Source organism: Danio rerio, chromosome 16 (assembly GCF_049306965.1).
Source record: "Danio rerio strain Tuebingen ecotype United States chromosome 16, GRCz12tu, whole genome shotgun sequence".
Classification (NCBI taxonomy): Eukaryota; Metazoa; Chordata; class Actinopteri; order Cypriniformes; family Danionidae; genus Danio; species Danio rerio.
Genome location: NC_133191.1, coordinates 14,559,915 through 14,581,795, shown reverse-complemented (window position 1 = coordinate 14,581,795; position 21,881 = coordinate 14,559,915). Strand labels below are relative to the sequence as shown.

General features: G+C 36.8%; 2 protein-coding genes across 6 annotated transcripts in view; one reads left to right on the top strand and one right to left on the bottom strand.

Moving 5' to 3' along the window:
• rnf115a (ring finger protein 115a) overlaps positions 1 to 7,035 on the top strand; it is a 17,978-nt gene extending 10,943 nt beyond the window's left edge. For both annotated transcript variants that reach the window (XM_073925318.1, NM_001080073.1), the window contains 3 exon segments: positions 1,354 to 1,447; positions 1,696 to 1,811; positions 6,147 to 7,035. In XM_073925318.1, coding sequence (XP_073781419.1) covers positions 1,354 to 1,447; positions 1,696 to 1,811; positions 6,147 to 6,266 — 330 coding nt within the window. In that variant the 3' untranslated portion in view covers positions 6,267 to 7,035.
• Positions 1 to 21,881, bottom strand: part of gba1 (glucosylceramidase beta 1) — a 24,228-nt gene extending 2,347 nt beyond the window's left edge. For 2 of the 4 annotated variants that reach the window (XR_012392049.1, XM_068214099.2), the window contains exons 1-10: positions 21,603 to 21,881; positions 21,310 to 21,507; positions 18,224 to 18,370; positions 18,003 to 18,136; positions 15,112 to 15,284; positions 14,361 to 14,598; positions 12,245 to 12,469; positions 10,385 to 10,548; positions 9,687 to 9,803; positions 9,490 to 9,606 (exon numbers count right to left, since the gene is read on the bottom strand). Coding sequence is in view for 3 of the 4 variants with exons in the window: in XM_068214099.2 (XP_068070200.1) it covers positions 9,501 to 9,606; positions 9,687 to 9,803; positions 10,385 to 10,548; positions 12,245 to 12,469; positions 14,361 to 14,598; positions 15,112 to 15,284; positions 18,003 to 18,136; positions 18,224 to 18,370; positions 21,310 to 21,507; positions 21,603 to 21,657 (1,557 nt within the window). In the remaining variant the exon portion in view is untranslated. Of the gene's footprint in view, positions 1 to 2,588; positions 2,734 to 7,133; positions 9,607 to 9,686; positions 9,804 to 10,384; positions 10,549 to 12,244; positions 12,470 to 14,360; positions 14,599 to 15,111; positions 15,285 to 18,002; positions 18,137 to 18,223; positions 18,371 to 21,309; positions 21,508 to 21,602 lie in introns of those variants that run through there. The other 2 variants (XM_073925943.1, XM_682379.9) reach the window with 2 other exon arrangements.

The following is a 21,881-nucleotide window of genomic DNA, read 5'->3' as shown; positions in this document are numbered from 1 at the left end:
ATTTGCCAAAGAAGCAAAATGGAAGAAGAATATTGCTTGAAACAGACGTGTTGATGCCAAAAAAAGCGTTGATGTTGACCTGGATCTGCATCATAAACACAACAAATAGGCTTTACCTTTTATTTTACAGCTTATAAAGCATGTATGCACATTAATGCAATATCATATTTAAACAACAAAACTGTTTACAAAAAGTCAACATATGTGCGCGTTGTTGTTGTCTTTTCATCACTCAGTGCGCGCACTTGAGCCGCGATGGAGAGAAAGGTAACCATCAGGACATACTCTTTAAAATAATAATTTCTATTAAAAATGTAAAAAGGTTTTGTGGTTATAATAATAACAGCGGGGCATTAAATAAATGCATATTTTCCGGGGAGCGAGCAATTTGAGGAAGTCAGCTATTTTTATTTGACGGAAGAAAAAAAAACATATGATTGAAAAAAAGCAGCCTATGCCGGTTATTAAAAAGAATCAGTCAGTATTTTCGTTTTGTAATATAAATTAGTTATTTAAGTGAAAATAATTTGGGGTAGTCCTATTTATTTATTCATTTTATTTAGTTTATTATGTTCTTCTGTGCTAAACACTGCAGGTGCGTGAAAATGCTCTGTTGTTATGTTCTGTTATTAATATGCTAGCATATAAAAATAAATCAGTATTTTAAAATGCAATATTTAATTTGTTGGACACAAAATAGTCACGTCAATTTGTTTAATATAAAATTAATAGTAATCTGACCAGTTAACCATTAATAACCGATTAATGAGCAGCGGTTGTCGGTTAGCAAAATTAACCGAAATGAGCATCCCTAATATATATATATATATTCACCAGATGACTTATCTCTATTTGGTAAGAATTTATACTGTTAGATCAATTGGGATGATTCTGCAGTGAGAGTGCATCCTAAAACTAATACACAATCTATATAATTTTTGGGTACCCCAACACATTTTCAGTGTTGTCTGTGTTATTTGCTGACTGTGCATTTCTGTATTTGCATGTGTTGTGAGTATTTACATGCAGAACAATCTTTAAATACTATCAAGAAAATGATACAATTGAAATAGTGTTTTCTTGTTTCCCGAGTTTAAAAGTATTCAAGTACATTACCTGAATGATAAAAATAATTTAATAAACCTAATTGTAGTGTAGAACACAATTTCTTGTACTTGAATGCTTTTAAAATCATACATAGATTTACACATGATAAAACATTGCGTATATCCTGAGATGTGACTATTGCGAATGATGCTGAAATGATATATTGTGCAGCCCTAGTGTGTATGTTACCCCATTTAAGTCTCTGTGTGAAAACAGGCTGTTAATCTCTGTGTTTCCCTTTGTCAGTTATTGGGTCAGTTTGAGAACACTGGTCCTCCTCCTGCGGAGAAAGAGAAAATCTCCTCCCTTCCCACTGTTATCATCACTCAGGAACACACTGGTTAGTCTCTCCTCTCTCTTCCCTTTTCTGCGAAGCTCTGTCGTTTTCCCTGATCTCGTTTGCCAGAAGCACAGTGTGTCGTTTCAGTGATGATTGAAGACTCTCAGGCTCAGCTGGGGTCATTGACCTCACAGTAGGAGTCTTGTGTGCTGATGAATTATAATTGCTATTTAAGGCAACACTCGTCTGCTGAAATCTCATTATTCTCACACCCTGCACGCTGTTTTCTCTCCTCTCGTTTCTCCTAGACTGCAATATGGAGTGTCCTGTATGTAAAGAAGACTATACAGTCGGTGAGCCGGTCCGGCAGCTGCCCTGTAACCACTTCTTCCATAGTGACTGCATCGTGCCCTGGCTAGAACTGGTGAGAGAAGCAATGGGGCAAAATGTGGGAAAGAAAAGCATTTTGAAGTAGGAAAAAAAAGAAGATGAGCACTAACCGAAACATTTATAGATGCATAGCAAGTGGAGAGTATTTTGGAAGGCTCTTACAGTGCTCAGCATAAGTACACCCCCCACATATCTCTCATTTTATAAATATTTTCTATAGGATGCTTTATATTTGTTCATATACAATTGAAGTCAGAATTATTAAACCCCCTTTGAATATTATTTTTTTTTTTTATATGATGTTTAACAGAGCAATAAAATTTTCACTGCATGTCTGATAATATTTTTTTCTTCTAGAAAATTTTTTTTTTTTATTTCGGCTAGAATAAAAGCAGTTTTTAACTTTTTAAAACCCATTTTAAGGTCAAAATTATTAGCCCCTTTAAAAGGCGTGGTCCACTACGATATCATATTTTAAACTTTAGTTGATGTGTAATGTAGCTGTGTGAGCATAAACAATATCTCTGATTGTAAAATGCTCAAAGTTCAATGCAAAGGGAGACTTTGATTTTTACAGAGTTAGCTTAGCAAAGCTTACACTGAACGAATTTTGGGGACTACAAAAAATGCATCCAGGCCTTGTGAGATCACAAACGTACTTTTACTGCTCACACCCTGCACAGCTAAGGGCCGTGGCCAGAGGCGCTGTAATGTTATAGCAAAGATAGAGCTTAAATGCATCCAAACGCTACTATTTCCACAGAACTTTTTCTGTTTCTGTATTTGAGCTTTAAAGGACACGACACAAAGACAGACGTGCTTACAGTTTAATATTAATTATGTTCCAGAGAATTATAAAATACATAGCAAGCAGGATTTGACAAAACACAGCTTTCAGAGTCTCTCCCAGTTCAGTGCTGGATTCGGTTAAAATCTCCTCAAAGATGGAGCAGCTCCTACAAGCAGAAACTGTGAACTCTGAGTTTTTATTTGTTAAAATTATGACATGTACAGTGTCTAGCCTTAATGGTATGTTGTAGCAAAGATGTAAACAATGAAAGTGCTGTTTGGCACAGCTAACGATTTAGCTACAAATCTATATTTATTAGTCAAACTGCTGTAAACACACACACTTCACCAGCACGTGCAGCGTCTCTATGTGTGCGCGACTGTACAGTGTCTTTCTATAGGCAGCTTTTCCTGCGTTTTACATCTCAGATAAAGAAGTCGCAAAAGATATGTGAACGATTCATGTTACTTACACATGCATATCCTGAATATATGTGAAAGACGTTGTGTGTTTACTGTAGTTTCACTGATAAATATGGATTGTAGCTAAATCGTTAGCGATGCCAAACAGCATTTTCCATTGTTTACATCTTTGCTACAACATACCATTAAGGCTAGAGACTGTTAATATTATGCTAACATTATGTTGCTTTAACAAAAATAGCAGTCTTCATTTATCCCATCTGAATACAACAATTCTGTTATTAATTACTCACCCTCATGTTGTTGCAATCCCTAGACACCTTCGTTGATCATTGTAACACAAATAAAGTCTGAAAGCTTATGTCATGAGATGTTCAGAACAGAAACCAAAAACAGTCAAAACCGTTCAAGTGTCATAATAAAAGCTCCAAGCACACTTTTGTGCAGCAAAAAAATGAATAAAAAGAAGTAATCAGTTCAAGGAGCACATTTATTAAAGGCAGTATGGCCATTAAAGTCATCAGTGCAACAGGCAAGCATCTTATTTACCATAGTAAACACAAACTCCGACCTGATGTAAAAGACATTGGCAAGTCAAAGTTGTTTTAATTTAAATTTTTATTTTATTTTATTTTTTTGGCTTGGCTTGTTTGTCTTGGAGCTTTAAATAATTACTTCAGTTGAACCTCTGAAGTCACATGCAATGTTTTGACAATGTTTTTGGATTCTTTTCTTGATCATCTTATGACCATTGTTGTCATGGAAAATAAGAGAGAGCTCTTGAATTTCATCCGAAGTATCTTAATACGTGTTCTAAAGAGAAGCTCTTATGGGTTTGGAGCAGCATAAGGGTGAGTAATTTATACCAGAATTGACATTTTTAGATAAAGTCTTTCTTTAAAGTGAGAACCAGACCCCCTATATATTAAATTATATTCAAATTAATTTTTTTAAAAGTCTACTATCCAAGTAGTATCAGAAATGTTATTTGCTGTAATGATAAAAACTCACATGTACCGTAGCTGTTCTAGAAGTAATGACATGCATACAGTACCTGCTTCTTTAAGTGGTTCAGCAAGTCTAGTCAAATACTAGTCTAGATAATTAACTAAATTGCGTTTCGACTCTGATTTGTTGTTCCAAAAATAATAATTTACACACCAGCTTTCAAAACCTCTTTTTATAAAGTAAGTAAAAATGATGAGGGCATAGATTTCAATGATGTGTATTTAGCATAGCAGTCTCAAAGTACATGGCAGTACCTTGGGTTCAGTGCACATTCCCAAACGTTTATACAGTTTTACCTTACTGTCTTTAATGTAAATGAATGTCATCACAGCGGTCATCTCAAATAGTGTAGAGACAACAAAACTATTGATTTGTATTCTGTTTATATATAAACATATATATAAACATATATATATATATATATATATATATATATATATATATATATATATATATATATATATATATACATAATGTTTAGATGAGCAAATATAATGTGAAATGGTGCTTTATTCTAGTATTTACACTCACTGGCCACTTTATTAGGTACACCTGTTCAACTGCACGTTAACGCAAATTTCTAATTAGCCAATCACAAGCAGCAAGCAAGTCAATGCATTTAGGCATGAAGACATGGTCAAGATGATCTGCTGCAGTTAACACAGAGCATCAGAATGGAGAAGAAAGGTAATTTAAGTGACTTTAAACATGGCATGTTTGTTAGTGCCAGACAGGTTGGTCTGAGTAATTCAGAAACTGCTGATCTACTAGGATTTTCACGCACAACCATCTCTAGGGTTTACAGAGACTGGTCAGAAAAAGAGAAAATGAGTGAGCGGCAGTTCTGTGGACACAAATGCCTTGTTGATGTCAGAGGAGAATGGCCAGACTGGTTCCAGCTGATCGAAAGACAACAGTCATTCAAATAACCTCTCATTACAACTGAGGTCTGCAGAAGAGCATCTCTGATTGCACAACATGTTGAACCTTGAGGTGGATGAGCTACAGCAGTGGAAGACCACTCAAGTTCGATTCCTGTTTGCTAAGAACAGGAAACTGAGGCTACAATTCGCACAGGCTCACCAAAATTGGACTAGAAGATTGTAAAAACGTTGCCTGGTCTGATGAGTTTTGATTTCTGCTGCGACATTCAGATGGTAGGCTCAGAGTTTGGCATTAACAACATGAAAGCATGGATCCATCCTGCCTTGTATCAACAGTTCAACCTGCTGGTGGTGTAATGGTGTGGGGGATTTTTCCTGGCACACTTTGGGCCCAAAATAACAAATTAAGCATCGGCTCATCGGCTTCGGCTTGGCCACAGCCTAGCGGAGTCTTGTTGCTTACCATGTCCATCCCTGTATGATTACAGTATACCCATCTTCTGATGGCTACTTCCAGCAGGATGATCTGCCATGTCATAAAACGTGAATCATCTCAGACTGGTTTACTGAACATGACAATGAGCTCACTGTACTCAAATGGCCTCCACAGTCACCAGATCTCAATCCAATAGAGCACCTTTGGGATGTGGTGTAATGGGAGATTTGCATCCAAGACATGCAGTCAACAAATCTGCAGCACTTGTGTAATTTTACCATGTCAATATGGACCAAAATCTCTGAGAAATATTTCCAGTACCTTGTTTAATATATGCCATGAAGGATTAAGGCAGATCTGAAGGCAAAAGGGGGTCTGACCTGGTACTAGTAAGGTGTACCAAATAAAGTGGCCGGTGAGTGTATGTCTCGCTGGTAACTTTAATTGACTTGCCGAAGATTATAGAATGCTGTGTACCATTGTTTACAAGTAATTAATTGACATCTTTTCAAGTTTTAAACAGCTGGTGTTTTTTTGGATAGGAAGTATATAATGTGTTGTGGACTTTTATTCTTGCCTTAATGAAGATGTTCAGTGTCAATTTGAGGTCCACAGATGTAGTGGTTAAACTCAAAATGTTCAGCATGTACAGTTAGATCCCTACTGTTTTCTATTCCCCCTCCTGAACTGGAATGCACTTATTAGTTGTTTTTATTATGTCCAGTCATCTGACATGAAATGTTTGAACTCGGCTCAGTTTTTAGTATCTTCAGAGCTTTCAGAGACAAATATTGACTGACCCCCGCTTCTCTCTTCTTTCTCCCTGAAGCACGACACGTGTCCTGTGTGCAGGAAGAGTCTGAATGGGGATGAAAGCGGCACTCAGTCCTCATCAGAGCCTTCTTCTTTAAACACTGATCCTCGCACACCGGAGAGATGGTCCTTCTGAAACACATACACATGCGTCCGCCTGTCTCATCCAAACTCTCTGTCTTAACCCAAGATTGTTTGTCTTTCTCTCTCTCTCCTTTTGTTGCGTTTTCATGGCACCACACTGATGTCTTTTACTATGATTTGTTTACTACTTTTCTCAACCGCAGTCCTTCTGGAGTTGTGTTCATCCCAATGTTTCTGTTTCTTTCCCATATTCTCAGGCGCCTTTGATTCCTTCTGTGCTTTTACTTTTTCCCTACCTGAGTGAACAAACACAGCGCAGGATGAGGCACGTTGATTTGGGCACATGTTGTTGCTAAAGCAGCTCAACTCTGAACCCACATTTAGTTTGTACAGCATTGGGAGCTGTACTCCGCGTAGCGCCTCTTAGCGTCCAATGTGAATTCTTCTTGGGATGGCCTGCCGTGTCTGTGCGGTTTATCAACTTTGCTTTACTTCCCCAGTCCTTGCCTTCTTATTTTCTCCTCCGTTTGTCCAGGAGATCATGAAGTTTTGTCTCTTTCTTCTCTTTGATTCCTCTCTGGTGTGTATATATCACAGACCCATCAACGTCCATCAGTTTAATTTGATTACCTTCTTTTCACTCTCATTTCTATTACAGTTTTTTCTAATGTAAATAATTTTAGTTGGAAAACTCATTAAGGAAGACAAAAAAAGAGGAAAAAAAACATTGATGATGAATCGCTAAATATTAAAGTATATAAATATATATTATATGATGTGTATGACCATGATGTATTAATAATAAAACTGAATAAAAACCAGGAGATATGTGGAGCTTGGTATGACATGCGATCGACAGCATCATTCAGACCTTCCTATTGCTTTGAGGGGTTTTTAACAAACATCATAAAGAATCAGCTTTTATATGTTGTCTTTATTTGGTTTTTAATTCACAGTATCAGTGCAAGAATGTTTAAATATCAAGTTTTCCCAGGGGTGTTAGAAGAATTATTAATACAAGACTAAAAAGTTGATGAGAGCAGCTTGCTGGGTTCACACCACAAATGCGAATAGATTAGATACAAAATGAACGTGCAGAATTCACCTCACTCGCGTCTTCCTGACTTGAAAATTGACTATAATTTACCGTAGTATTTTTCATGCGAGTATACTCTTCACATTATTAAATACCAGTCGTGCTCATTGTCCCTTTTAGAATGTTTCCTGTATTTCTATTAAAGCGAATGCCTTCAATCTGATATGTGATATAAAAATAGAGAACATATTTAACAAAAGGAGGTTAGACATAGGGCTGGACGATATTGAAAAGATCTGATAATGCAATATTTTATTTTTCTGCGATAAATATTGTGATATGAATACAGTTTCACAAGATTTGAATAGTTTGAACAATATAACTTAATGGTTTCCTTTGGTCTGACAGTATTTAGGTACAGAAATTGAAAGATCACAATGCAAAAAACTGCTGTTCTAACTTTGCAATGTCTCATTTCTAGTCCAAATATAAAACAACTCTTAGCGCAAGTAAAACTATTGTTTTGTTTTCACCTTCAGAATTAATCAAAATGAAAAGTTTTTTCCTTAAAACAAGTACAATTATCTCTCAGCCGGGTAAGCAAATCTTGCTTTTGTAATGATGCTGCATTGAAATGCAGATATTTGGACTAAAAACAAGACAAAAATTCTAAGTTAGAAAAAATGTTTGTTTAAAAAAGAATTAAAGACAGTAATTAAATACGTTTCTGTAGCTCCTGGGCAACTATAATTCGAACATTGCATATCCTGCCATGTGACTATTGTGGATGCGCACATTGCAATAGCAATGCTGAAACAAGTTTGGACTCAAATGCCTCAGGTGTCTTGTTTAGCTATATTTCATACACAAATTTGGCACTTAATTAATGTGCATAGCCTCAAGCCTTTTTATACTTCTCCATCGAGTGATCGGCACGACTTGTATGCTCCGGCACAGCCTATACATGGTTACGTGGCCGACGGCGATGCTGATGCGCAACTCTAAAAAAATTTAACTACATGTTGCAACAATGCATTGTGCTAGCTCTGTGATTGGTCGGCTGACGAGTGTGGGCGAAGGTGATAGTCACGCAAGCCAGATGGAGCGAGTGTTTGCAAGTGTCGAGTCCTGGGAAAAAAGCTCTCGGTGGAAACTGTTGTTTTGTGTTTACCTTATGATTAAAGTTGTTGCTTGCCTGCTGTTTCCCACCTCTAAAAGAGTGAGTTTGAGTTACTTGAACATATAGGTAGTGTTCAGGAAAAAAACACCAGCAAAGAAACAACACAGAGGAACAAAAACACCTCCTGCCAGCTAGTGTTATTGCAGAGCTACACAAACAGCACACAGAAGTGTAAATGCAACAACTTAATCAAAAGGTAAACACAAAACAACAGTTTCTATCTGGAGCTCCTTCCCATGACTCGATATTTGTTGACACTCGCTTGATCAGGCTCGCGCAGCTCTCAGCCCTGCCCACACTCATCAGCGCTACCAAGCCGATCAATCACAGAGCTTGCACTACGCATCCTTGCGACTTGTAGTTACATTTTTTGGGAGGTCAGCGTTGGAGACGGGCTATGCGACCACACACAGGCTGCGTGCACTCGACGCAAACGTATAAATCAGCCTTCAGCCAACAAGGCAGATTTTTGCACTCAGTGTACAGTGATGTTTATTTTAAAGTATGTTTTAATACTGTCTATTCAATGTGGAAGAAAAACACACAAAAAATTGGATCCTTTACAAGTTAGAGGCATTTTGGTGGTATAAAGTACAGGATTGGACAGCCATCTTCTTGGCCAACAGTAATGGTCTAATGATAATTCTCAGCAGCCAATCACGTTCATGTGTTCAAGCTGGCCCAGTAGCTGGGGCTTTTAAAATCTCAAACTAAATTTGTCAAATATGTGTTTGCAAGTAGTTTACTCATACATTGCACTTTTCATGTGTAAAAGTAACAACACAATCTTCAAGATCTAAAATTTGCACATTTTTAAGCTTTCTCTCCATAAACATTCTATATCTAATCTAGAGCAAGTGACGCTCTGTTTGGTGTCTGATGTGAACCCAGTATTACAGCCTATAAAGCAAATGTATTTTCGACTTTAAATCACTATCGACTCAGTATTGAAATAATTTATTTGCTAATCATGGTTGTTAAGCTTTCGGATGTTTCTGTCTTAAGGCATGACTGAAATGATTAGAGTTCCTTATTAAGGTGCTTATATGGGTTACTGACCCAGATTTTGTTTACTGTCTGTTCCACAGTAGTGTGAGAATGGAGTGAGGTGGAGCACTTCCTGGCAAAAAGCCCACCGTTTGATCCCAGACTTCAAATGGCACCTCCTCTTCAGACCTGCAGTTTGATAAAGAGTTTATATACATCACGTTGATTTCACCATCTTAAATGGTCAGTGATGAGGTCACAGTTTTTACCTGTTTAGAATGATTAATACTGCTGAGGCGTCAGGTCTGATGAATGCAGACATTTCTAGGCTGGTCTGCTGACTAAAGGACACACCTACTCGCTGAGACTCCTCCCACAGGAACTTGCTGTTAGTAAGGTACAAAGGCATTGGTTAACAGAGAGCAACATATCCGCATGTAGAGTGGTGACGTGTTTGTGACGTATGTATACTGTTTCCGGGTCCAAGCCGCCATTCATTTGAGTGGAGAAATCATTCGTTTATGATCACGTTTTATTCCTATCACACATTGAAGTTAATTTTATATAAAATCGTAGTGTACACAACAATCTCTGGGCTTGCTGCATAACAAATACCAAAATGTAACAATTTATTAAAAAATTTATCACTTTCTGGCCATCGGATATTAGGCATGGACATATATATTGCGATTGTGATTTTCGAAAGCATTAAATCGCTTTGTAAACGTTTATTATTACCATTTCATGAGTCTCCCCATTCGGTTGAATAGAGCGCTTGGACCCGGAAGCCGCTTCGCGTGACGTCACACTTAACAAGCGGATTCTATTGAAAATGGCTCATTTAAAAATAAGTTTAGTTAGGTTGACTTCTATCTTTGCAATTAATATGGAGAAATATAGATTAGATGGTGTTCTTGCACAAGATCTGAAATCTGTCAGGACTGAAGGTGCTTTGAACGAGTCTGACCTGAAGTGGGCCATGCTGTAGAATGTGGGCTGCTTGTAAAATATATCTTTGCTTGGGTCCACAATTATGGGACTGTCCACAAAGTTCTTGACCCAGTTGGGTCCTCCATCCTGATTAAGGGCCAAATTCCAGTCGGTCCAGCCGGTCACATAATTATTCAGGTCCTAAAACAGAACGTTATAGAGAGGATAAGTACATTATGTTTCTGAATTGACAATCTATAATGTGTAAAACTAAATTGTATTTGATTTTTATATAAACAAAAAATATATAAGTATAAATACAGATTAGAAAAAATTGTTGGAATCTTTATGTCCAGCTAAGTTTCATTAGTTTGCCTTATTTATTGCTTTTGTTCAACCACAATTCAAAAGCAATATCTGATTTCTATTAATTCATTTTCTTTTTGGCTTAGTCTCTTTATAAATCACGGAACACCACATTGGAATGAACTGGCAATTTATCCAGCATATGTTTTTACGCAGTGGATGCCCTTCAAGCCGCAACCCAAAACTAGGAAACACCCACACACTCACATACACTACGGCCAATTTAGCATATTCAATTTACCTATAGCGCATGTGTTTGGACTAGTCGGGGAAACCAGAGCACCTGGAGAAACCCAAAGGGAATACAGGGAGAACATGCAAACTCCCCACAGAATTGCCAACTGACCCAGCCGGAGCTCGAACCAGCAACCTTCTTGTTTTGAGGCAATAGTGCTACCCACTGAACCAATTGTGTCACCAGTCTTAACTAATAATAAAATGAATTATTCGTCAAGGGGTCCGTTCTTTGTACTTGGTTTCCTCAACTAGCTGGATTCGATTATTGATGATTTGATCAAAAAGGATAGTTCCATTCTTCAGAATTTATCCTGAAGTTGTTGCTGCCCAATCTGATTTTCATTTGTTTATTTTCAGTCATTTTTTATAAATTATTAAGTCGTTTTTAGTTTTAAGTTATTTTTGTGACCACTGTAGTTTTTCTTTCTTCAATGGAAGAGCACCAACAGTTTTCTCCAAGACACGTCTGTATATATTGACTTATTTATTTATTTTGAAATTGATGAACTACTGTTGACATTTCCTCCAAATTTAATATCACATGCCATTTAGTTTTTTCCATGAAATAACAAAGTTCAGACGTTTATGTTAAATATAGAGAAGACAATACCATTGTTTTATCTTCAAAAGAGGTCAGAAATGAAGATTATTATGTGTTATTCTGATCAATGATCTTATCTTTTTTAACTTTACTTTTTATTTACTATACTTTATAAACTAAAAAAAACCATACCCAAACCCATACCTAATACATCCAGCAAATCCAAAGAAACTGGCCATTTTTAAGTGGTAGCTGCATATTTAAACAACAACATCACTATATATTGTGTGTAATTGTTTATTTCCCGCTGATCCAAATTCTCAAACAAATCATCAGTATATGTAGTAAATAATCATTTATATGTTAATGAGCTTTTCAGACATGCTCCTAGAGTGTTTAAGGGTTGTTGCTAGATCAGATACGTTTGCCACTGGAAGTTAATAAGAATTATTTCTATTATTTATTGAATTTCCCATTTATTGTATTTTATTAACGTCTACCCCCATCCTAACCCTAAACCCAACCCTAAACCCACAGTAATGTAAAAACAGTAGTTGTACTGAGTATTATTTATGCTATCTATTAAAATACCCAATACATTTTATTTTTTAACGCCTACCCCCACACCAACCCTAAATCCAACCATCACAGTACTGTAAAATATTAATTATTGTTATACAGTGTCATTAAAAAAATGCTGCTATATTAATGTGCATATCCAATCTAGAATTGTTTAAGACCATTATCCAGTACCTGGATGATGTCATGGGCGTAGTCCTCTGCCCTGTCCCAGCTGCCCAGACGCACACCACGATCCACTGGACTCCACCCAGCGCATGCCTCAGTTGCAAATAGGAAGTAATCAGGGTACAGATGGTGTGTGGAGGTCAGGGTGACGTCAGGCGGCACAAGGCGATCAAAATACCAGTGAACACCAATGCCGTGGACATATCGTGCTGCTTTAATGTCACTTAGAACCTATAGCCGAAAAAAAAAAAGAAGAATCAACTTGTGCCAAAATTAAATATACAGTGATAATGAACATGCACAGTATTTATACCATGGACACTTAAATACTCAATTGAACAATTATTTAATATTTAAACTTTTAGATTGCTTTTAAGAAAATTCAGATTGTTGTATTAGATGTTGTTCATATAAGCCGTGTCTCATTTCATAAACTTTATCCTCCGAAGGAAGTAGACTTCCAAGGTGAGTCCTTCGAAGTCCACACAGGCCAAACCGAGTGATTTACAATGAGACAATCCAGCCTACAGAGGATGGATCTAGTCACCTAGCAACTGTAAAAGTTGCTAACACACAAATTGTCATTTTCTCAAAGTTAATTAAAAACGTATATTAAACCATAGTCCCTTTAAGGCAAGCAAAGCTTAGAATCACCAAGAGGTGACACTCAATAGAGCGTTTCATTGCAACAGCAGCGCCCAGAAACAGCCAAGCGATTCCGCCATTTTAGAGTGAAATCGATTGGCCATTCCGTTGGATCTTATTGCTGTCGAGATGGCAAGCAGCTGCTTTGTTTTTTATTTATTTATTTAAAAAGCGCATTAAAGCTGAGATACAACCTGAAAGACGACAATACAACACTTACTATCACAATCATCAGCACTTTTAATAGTTTATTTTACAGCCTTATAATATGCTGTTGTTCTATTGGAATTTTCATTCCAAAATGGCCGCCGCGTGACACTAGCGGCATCTGGCTTTCCCAAACAACAACAGTGTCGCCTCATGGTGATTCTCTGTGTCTCATTTCAGAGGTTGCATCCCTCGAATGATGCAATTAGAGCTGAGTCATCGAAGTCAGTCTATTTTTATCGGTGATTCCTAATATGAAATTCAATTGTAGCTTGGCAAGCAGTTCTAGAGAATTTGATGTTTCGCCATTCAGACGGAATGCCTGAGCATACTTTCAAAGATGGCCGCAGAGTAAAATGACTTGCCTCAAAGAGAATAGATTCACCAAGATGCAACACTCTGTTGTCCTCTAGTAACCTTTTTTTGCATTTATGATAATACCATGCCTTATATATTATAATAAAAGCTTAAATTAACCAAAACAAGAAAATTAATAAAGTCTAGATCAGAGATGCCCACTGTGGCCCACTATGACCTTTGATTTGGCCAACCATCCCAACCATTCCCAAAGCCGAATGCCTTTAAAAGAGATGGTCATTTTTAATTTAATGTAACCTTTTTTTTTTATTGCTAAGCTTCCAAAAAAGCAAGTTTCAATTTAATTATGTAAATGAATTTTAAAAATATAAATATTGTCACTCGACGGATAGAGGACTATACAGAAGACATTGATGAGCAAATCAATGCAAAAACTAGTGTAACTCCATTCTGTTATAATGGAGGTGTTTTTACTGTAATAAGTTCATTACAAAATGTTTTAAAATACCAAATAGGTTCATCTAAATCAAAGTTTTCTAGTTATTTCTAAATATTAATAAATAAATTAGGAAATTACCGATGACAACTATATTTACCTTCGGCCCACTAGCCTTAGTCAAGTTTGTTTTTTGGCCCTTTATAAGAAAAAGTTTATGATGGTACAGCTGTGGATACTCACATCAATATAGCGCTATTTTTGTGATACTGTACAACAATAGATTATATTTTTTACATTCATGTGAGGGTTACGTTTAGGGTTTGGGTAGGGGTAGATGTTAATAAAATACAAACTAATGGGTAACTTAAATAATATGAATAATACTCTGCATAACTATAAATAATTCTCCTAACTTTTGGCCACAGTTGTATCCCTTTTAGCAAAAACAATGTATATTGAATCATTTAAACATCTTTCTATACTTTTTTTCTCCATCCACCAATCCTAACTCACCACTTTGGCCCAATGTGGCAGCATAAGGCGGTTGTCATCAAGAATCATTAGTTGGGTCTTGGAAAAGGATGAGGAATGGAGTGCTGGACCTAGATCCAGGGCAATCCAGTCACGCTGCGTCTCCGGAGTAAAACCCAAAGCCTGAAAACTGTAATTTGTCATTTCACCTGCAGTGGGCTCATTCCCTGACGTCAGCCCCCAGAACGAAAGATTATACTTCCTGTATTCCTCTAGAAACCTGAATCAAACGAAAACAGGCTTTATTAGAAGGTGCTAAAAGATTGGAAATGTGTTTCTTCATTCATTCATTCATATTCTTTTCAGCTTAGTCCCTTTATTAATCTGGAGTCGCCACAACAGAATGAACCGACAACTTATCCAGCACATGTTTTATGCAGCGGATGCCCTTTCAGCTGCAACCCAGCACTGGGAAACACCCACATATGCTTGCGCGCACTCACATACACGACTGCCAATTTAGTTTATTCAATTCACCTCTACTGCATATCTTTGGATTATGGGGGAAACCGGAGCACCCGGAGGAAACCCACACCAACACAGCGAGAACATGCAAACTCCACACAGAAATGCCAGCTGACCCAGCCAGGGCGCCAACCAGCGACCTTCTTGCTGAGAGGGGATTGTGTACACTGCGCTACCGTGCAGTCCTGAAATGTGTTTCTTTTTTATTATTCTTATTATTATGAGAAGCCATTTGTATTTAAATGCAGTTTTGGGTTTCTTTGTGCACCTGATATAGTACTGAGCCCAGGTCTTGTGTTCTTTGCCTCCTGGTTTGCCTTTGAGGGAGCCCTTCCCTATCAGTGCGCCGTTGGTCTTCAGCCAGGCGGGGGCGCTCCAGGCACTGGCGAACAGATAGAGAGGCTGAGCAGATAGAGCCTGTGCCCGCTGCAGAAGGGGAATCTGGGACAGATAGAGGAAATTAGAATATAACATCTGGCATTAGGGGTTTTGCCATATGTATTTGCCACATGTAAGATGGTAATAATTTTTGTTTAACAATGTGACATCTCCACACTGGATAAATCCACTAATTCATTGTTTGATGTAATTAAGCCCGATTTACATGAAGACAGACTGAAATTACTATAAGGGCCCAATCTCAAATGACCGCAGTGGCATATTTAGTGACTTGGGCAGCCTAAGCAATTGCAGCTATGAAGCAGTCCTAATATGCACACTTTGTACTTTATTTCTTTATTTGGCGGTCTTTTTCTTATTTCATTCAATCTTTATTTATATATATTTTTTTTTTCTTAAAATAAAAAAACTAAATGTAATAATTAAAATAATTAAATAATTAATAATTACAATAAAATGCTTTATTGTTAGACCCTCACTTCACAAAATATAGAAAACTACATTATTCACCTTATTCTTCGCGACAAGCAGGCGCAGCCATTTGAATCTTTTTGGCTCAAGACTTCCGGTCTCATTCACTTCCATTTATTTTTAGACATTAAAAACTGCTCGTTTCGCTGTTTGATGTTGCATACTGATAGTTTCTTATTACATTATTCTACTTGGTCTGTATGTTCATGCAAACATTTGTTTGTAGAGCAAGTAGTTTAACCGTTTTCTGCCGTTTATTATTCCAAGTCATTTCTCCCATAGGTGACTGAATCGGAAGTTGTAAAACAATTGCGAAAGCAGGCGCACTTCTTCATTTTAGAATAAGGTCAATATACACTTAGTGGCCACTTATTAGGTACACCTGTCCAACTGCTTGTTGATGCAAATTTGTAATCAGCCAATCTCATGGCAGTAACTCAATGCGTTTAAGCATGTAGACAAGGTCAAGACAATCTGCTGCAGTTCAAACCGAGCATCAAAATGTGGCATGGTTGTTGGTGCCAGACAGGCTGGTTTGAGTATTTCAGAAACTGCTGATCTACTGGGATTTTCACGCACAACCATATCTAGAGTTTACAGAGAATGGTCTGAAAAAGAGAAATATCTAGTAAGCTCCAACCGAGGAATGCAGAAGAGCATCTCTGAACACGCCCAACCTTAAGGCGGATGGGCTACAGCAGCAGAAGACCACACCAGTGCCACTCCTGTCAGAGAACAAAAGACTGAGGCTACAATTCACACCGGCTCACAAAAATAAATGGATAATAATCCATGAAAATGGATATAATGGATAATAAAAGATTGGAAAAACATTGCCTGGTCTTATGAGTCTTGATTTCTGCTGTGACATTCGGATAGTAGGGTCAAAATTTGACAGCAACAACATGAAAGTATGGATCCATTCTGCTTTGTATCAACAGTTCAGTCTGGTGGTGATATAATGGTGTGGGGCATATTTTCTTGGCACACTTTGGGCCCATTAGTACCAACTGAGCATTGTGTCAATGTTACAGCCTATCTAAGTATTGTTACTGAACATGTCCATCTCTTTATGACCACAGATATGTACCTGTTTTCTGATGGCTACTTCCAGCAGGATAATGATCATCTCAGACTGGTTTCTTGAACATGAAAATAGGTTTACTGTAGTCAAATGGCCTCCACAGTCACCAGATTTCAATCCAATAGAGCACCTTTGGGATGTGGTGGAATGGGAGATTCGCATCATGGATGTGCAGCTGACAAATCTGCAGCAACTGCGTAATGCTATCATGTCAATATGGACCAAAATCTCTGAGGAATTTTCTAGTACCTTTTTGCATCTATGCCTTGAAGGATTAAGGCAGATCTGAAGGCAGACATTTTGGTCCATATTGACATGATAGCATGGTCCAACCTGGTACGACTAAGGTGTACCTAATAAAGTGGCCAGTGAGGGTATGATCTATACTCCTAGGCATTTATTGGGTGCTACCGAATTTCCTAGGGCTCTAAGTAGTTGCTTACCTCATTTATTGATTAAATTCATAGCTGAATGTAGGGAAGTGAATGAGCAGCAAAATTTATTTTGAAATACTAAGAATGTTTATTGTCATTGCTGTGAAGATTATAAGTTATTGTGTGATTAATTGATAATGAAATGAGAGTGACGGTTTAACTAATTGCACATTGTGATTGACTATGGAATAAAAGGGTGGAGTTGGAGAATGTGTCACACACTGAGGAAGGCTTTGTGCCGATACGTCTGTTTGTCTGTTATCACCCGTAAAATGTAAGAAAAAGTACAAATAAAAACAGTATGAAGCAATTGAGTGCGAATCATTACCTTCTTTTGAATAATAAATACGATAAGCAAAATGTACTTTTGCATTGTATTGCTGTATTTAAATTTGCATTCTTCGCATGATGTGCGAAGTTTGACGCAAAATGAAAATGAAATGATAAAAACGAACATTTGCCATTTTAAAACAAAGTTTTTTTCTAGTAATTTTCTAGTATGTTTTTTTGTAAATAACACATATAGATAATTTAAATATTATATTAATTTAAAACATGTAAAAATCAATAACTACTTTAAAATACATTCTGACCCGAAAGGTAGCAAAATGTTGAGTAAATTGTATTTTTAATGCATTGACATGAACACTTAAAGGGAAAGTTCCCTCAAAAATGAAAATCAAATCACTATTTACGCAATATTTACCCTCAAGCGAGTACTACTGCAGACCGCTATTTGTAGTAAGGTGTGTTTTTGTTTGTGTATGCTACCTTCATGTGAACATCCTCTTTGGCCAGGGTGAAGTTCTGGAGATCGTAGTCTTCTGGAGTGTCAGCATACGTGTAGAGTCGAGTTGAAAAATCACAGCTGGCCACCGGCACTCTCACGAAACGGTACTCTATACCTGTGAAACAGAGCGATGTACACCATTCGGAACTGAGAAAGCCGAGGCCATTTTCATTTCCACTTGCTCAATCTCTGTTGCTCTCACCATCTGTGGAGAAGTACTGTCTGAGCAGCTGGTCCTGAGCTCCGGAAGACAGAGACAAAATATTAATGGCTGCTGCATCCGTCATGGCTCCCCCGAATCCCTTAATGTGCTGGAACTTCTGACTGGGGTTCAGAGTGATTCTGAGAGCTGGCGTTCAGAAAAGGAGAGAAAAAGCGTTTAGCATTTGGCTGGAAAATTATGTATAATTAGATTTATTTAACAAATGTATAATATGTACACAGAAAACTCACAACTGGTCGACAAATGTATTATTCTCACATGATGAAAGTGAAATTATATAACAATAATTTTTAATGTGAATGGTTGGATTTGTTTTACAATTTAAGTATTTTATAATAATAATATTAATAATAATAATAATTTAGAAAATTATTGACGTTTAGATTGGTTTGTTTTTCATAAAATTACAATTGGTCAAAATATGCGTTTTCAAACTTAAAATATTTCAAAGAAATCAAGTTGACAATTAAGACAACACAAAACAATGGTTCAGAAGAGTTAATATTTGGTGGAATAAGCCTGATTCTTCAGCCACAGCTGTCATGTGTCTTGGCTTGCCCTATCTCCAGACCCGCCGAACCACACTGTAAACCTCAAGAGAAGGATGGACAGCCAGCCAGAGCCAAACAAAGCTAAGCTGCTTGATTCTTTCTGTCAGGAATGGCAAAACACCCAACGAAAATGTGAAGACGGTAAAGAGGTCGCCATCATGAAAAATAACAGTGACTGGAAATCAAACTCATTAAACAAAATATAGACTTTTTAAACATTAGTATTGTTAATAATGAATATAAACCTTTCCTGCATTATTGCAGTTCTTTAAACATTTATTTATACAAATTTGTGAATGAAATAAAATGAAAATTGCAGACCAAACTCATCCATATGAGGCAGTATATATAGAGAGATTTTATTTTATTTTTTTTTACAATTTATAACAATTCACAAAGTATAGTTTCTCGAAATCAATAATAATGAACAGGGGAAATCTTATTTCAGCTTTGTTATTGGTCCAGTTCCATTATTCCACCATTTCTTTTAATCTATCTCTTCTTAATTTACAAAAATCAAGTATTTTATTTTTACATTACCTTGTCATTTTTATCCATTCATAAAACCACTGGCTATGCAACCAAAACTTTATTTCATTAATAATATTTGATAAACACTGTTCAATAAACGGCACACTTCATCAAATGTTCTGAACCTGAAAGCAAGAAAAGATCTCACTGGTTCCCACTCCCTAGTTTGGTTAAGGCTGTGTTTTAAAGATTTTTACTTTTCATTTTATTTCTATTTGTTTATTCTTTTGTGAGTGTTTTGTTTGTGCATAAATTCAATGGATCTGTATCTTTATTCAACATCTTCACTTGTGTTATGAACATCAACTTAAGTCTTGTGGGGCTTTGAATGACAAAGTGAGCAAAAATTTGCAGTCATAACAATTTGAGAGCATATGTACATGCCAATTTTTCTCACAGGGAGTTTCACAGGGAGTTACACATTTAACAGTTTTTTTTTTTTTTTTTTACAATCGCTATGAGTTTATCTCAATAAAAGGTTCCTAAACTCTTAGCACGGTTAGCAAAACATCCATCTTTGTATGCTATACAATTACCACATTTCTTGTTGCTTTGATGCAAAATGCATAGTTACCACCAATTTCAAATGCTCAACCAAGACCAAAACAATGTCATTTTACAGTAAAATTTACAAATGCTTTCACGCTGTATTTTACAGTCTATGGTCAGAACAGATCCCATCATGTTCTAAACAGAACATATATAGGCTAAAGTCAAAGTGAACAGCTTTTCATAGTGAACTGAAAAACAAATACATTCCCTGTATTTTATTCCATTGCCAATGAGAAACCGCTGATTGCAGTTGGGTAAATACATAAATCACAGCAGATTCCCACCTAAGAACCACACTCAGGTTTTTCCAATCACAAGATCATATGTTCTAAATGAGGACTCTTTGGGCTGATCTTGTGTGGAAAAGGAACAACAAGAGAATTCTTCCCATGATACCTTGCCAGAGACGATATCAGGTTTGATGTGGATGAAAACATGTGGCCAAATGCAGAAGTCCAAGCAGAAATGGGATTTTTTTGTTTTTTGTATTATAATTGTAATGCTTTTTCTGATGCGGTTTCTTACTAAACCCAACAACATAAAATGTAGAGAGGCTTCAAATATAAGGGCAGAGCGGACACAAAATAATGCAGTTTTTGTAATTTTAGCTGATGATAGTGTTTTTTGTCAATGTGTTATGATTGACTAAATGTTCCTGTTGGAAGAGAACTTGTGTTAGTGTTTAGAAAAATTATTTGATTTTAAAACATGCTTGCAGTGTTTTGTGGTGCATTGTGTTACTTTATTTTTGTATTTTGAACATTAGTTTTTTGGTTTAGTTTACAATGTGTGATTTTAAGCATGAAATTAAACGTTTTGCCAACTGTGTGTTTTAGGTGTGTTCGTGTGTTAAGAGTTTACCAAACTTGTTAAATGTATTGAAAAAACTGTTATAGTCATTGTAAAAAAATTGTATCAAAACTGAAATGATTGTCTATTCTGTAAAAATTTGCTGCCAGTCACATAATAACAAGCACTTTTAAATTTTGATATTCACAGGGATTATTGAACAGAAATGTAGGCCTCCAGCGTGTGTAAAATATTACATCTTCATTTAAATCTTGTTTAAAACGATTCTTACATTTTCCGAATCTACACTGTGTAAAATGTATTCCATAATTTAATCAAAATGAAGCGTTGAAGCGTTGAGATGCAAAATCCAATAAGATCCATTTGAATTTTTTTTCTAAAATGAGCTAAAATGTAGGTTTAGTCACTTTACTTTTATGGCAAATGATGTTCTTTCCATTGCTTTTAAAGTGAAATAAATTAAAATAAACTTAAGGCTGAGGAAAATTCTCATTTTAGAACACAAACTGATACAGGATTTACATCAGATTAACACATAAGTGTTACAGTAAACAGAACACTAGTGAGCAGACCGTTAGTTTGAGTACTGGGACATGGCCATGGTCTCTTAAGAGCACTCACCTGCACCTGTGCTGTTCTTCTGGAACTGTCCTTGACTCTCCATCAGTCTGCTGCCAGCTTTATTGCTGACATATGATAAGAACTGACCAGCATCTGGCAGCACAGTCCGGCCGAGAGAGTCGCAGTATGTCGCATTGCACACACACACAACCGAGCCATGACCGAAATTCAGTGCTAGACAACCGTCTTTACTGTCAGCTGAGCCAAAGTGAAACAAAAAAGCAGAAAGATCAAAACAAACACTTGGACAGAAAGGTAAATCTTATATAATCCGTCTGATTATTGTTACACACCTCTTGCTGTGGTGATTATTCCGGCGAGCAGAATAAAAAGAGCCGTTTCTCTCATCCTGCCGATGAGACTCCCGTGTACGTTAATGAACGCCCATTCAAATACTTAATCTTTTAAGATTTGTGACGATTTAAAGTTTATCCGAGGCCTAAAAACGAAAATGGCAATGTCATTATGGTTCTCTAAAAGATGTTTAAAAGTCCAGTCTGATGTGTTTCGAGAATGTAAACAGTCAATCACGCGCCATGCGACTGATTTCCTGGTGAAAATGCGGAACGGTC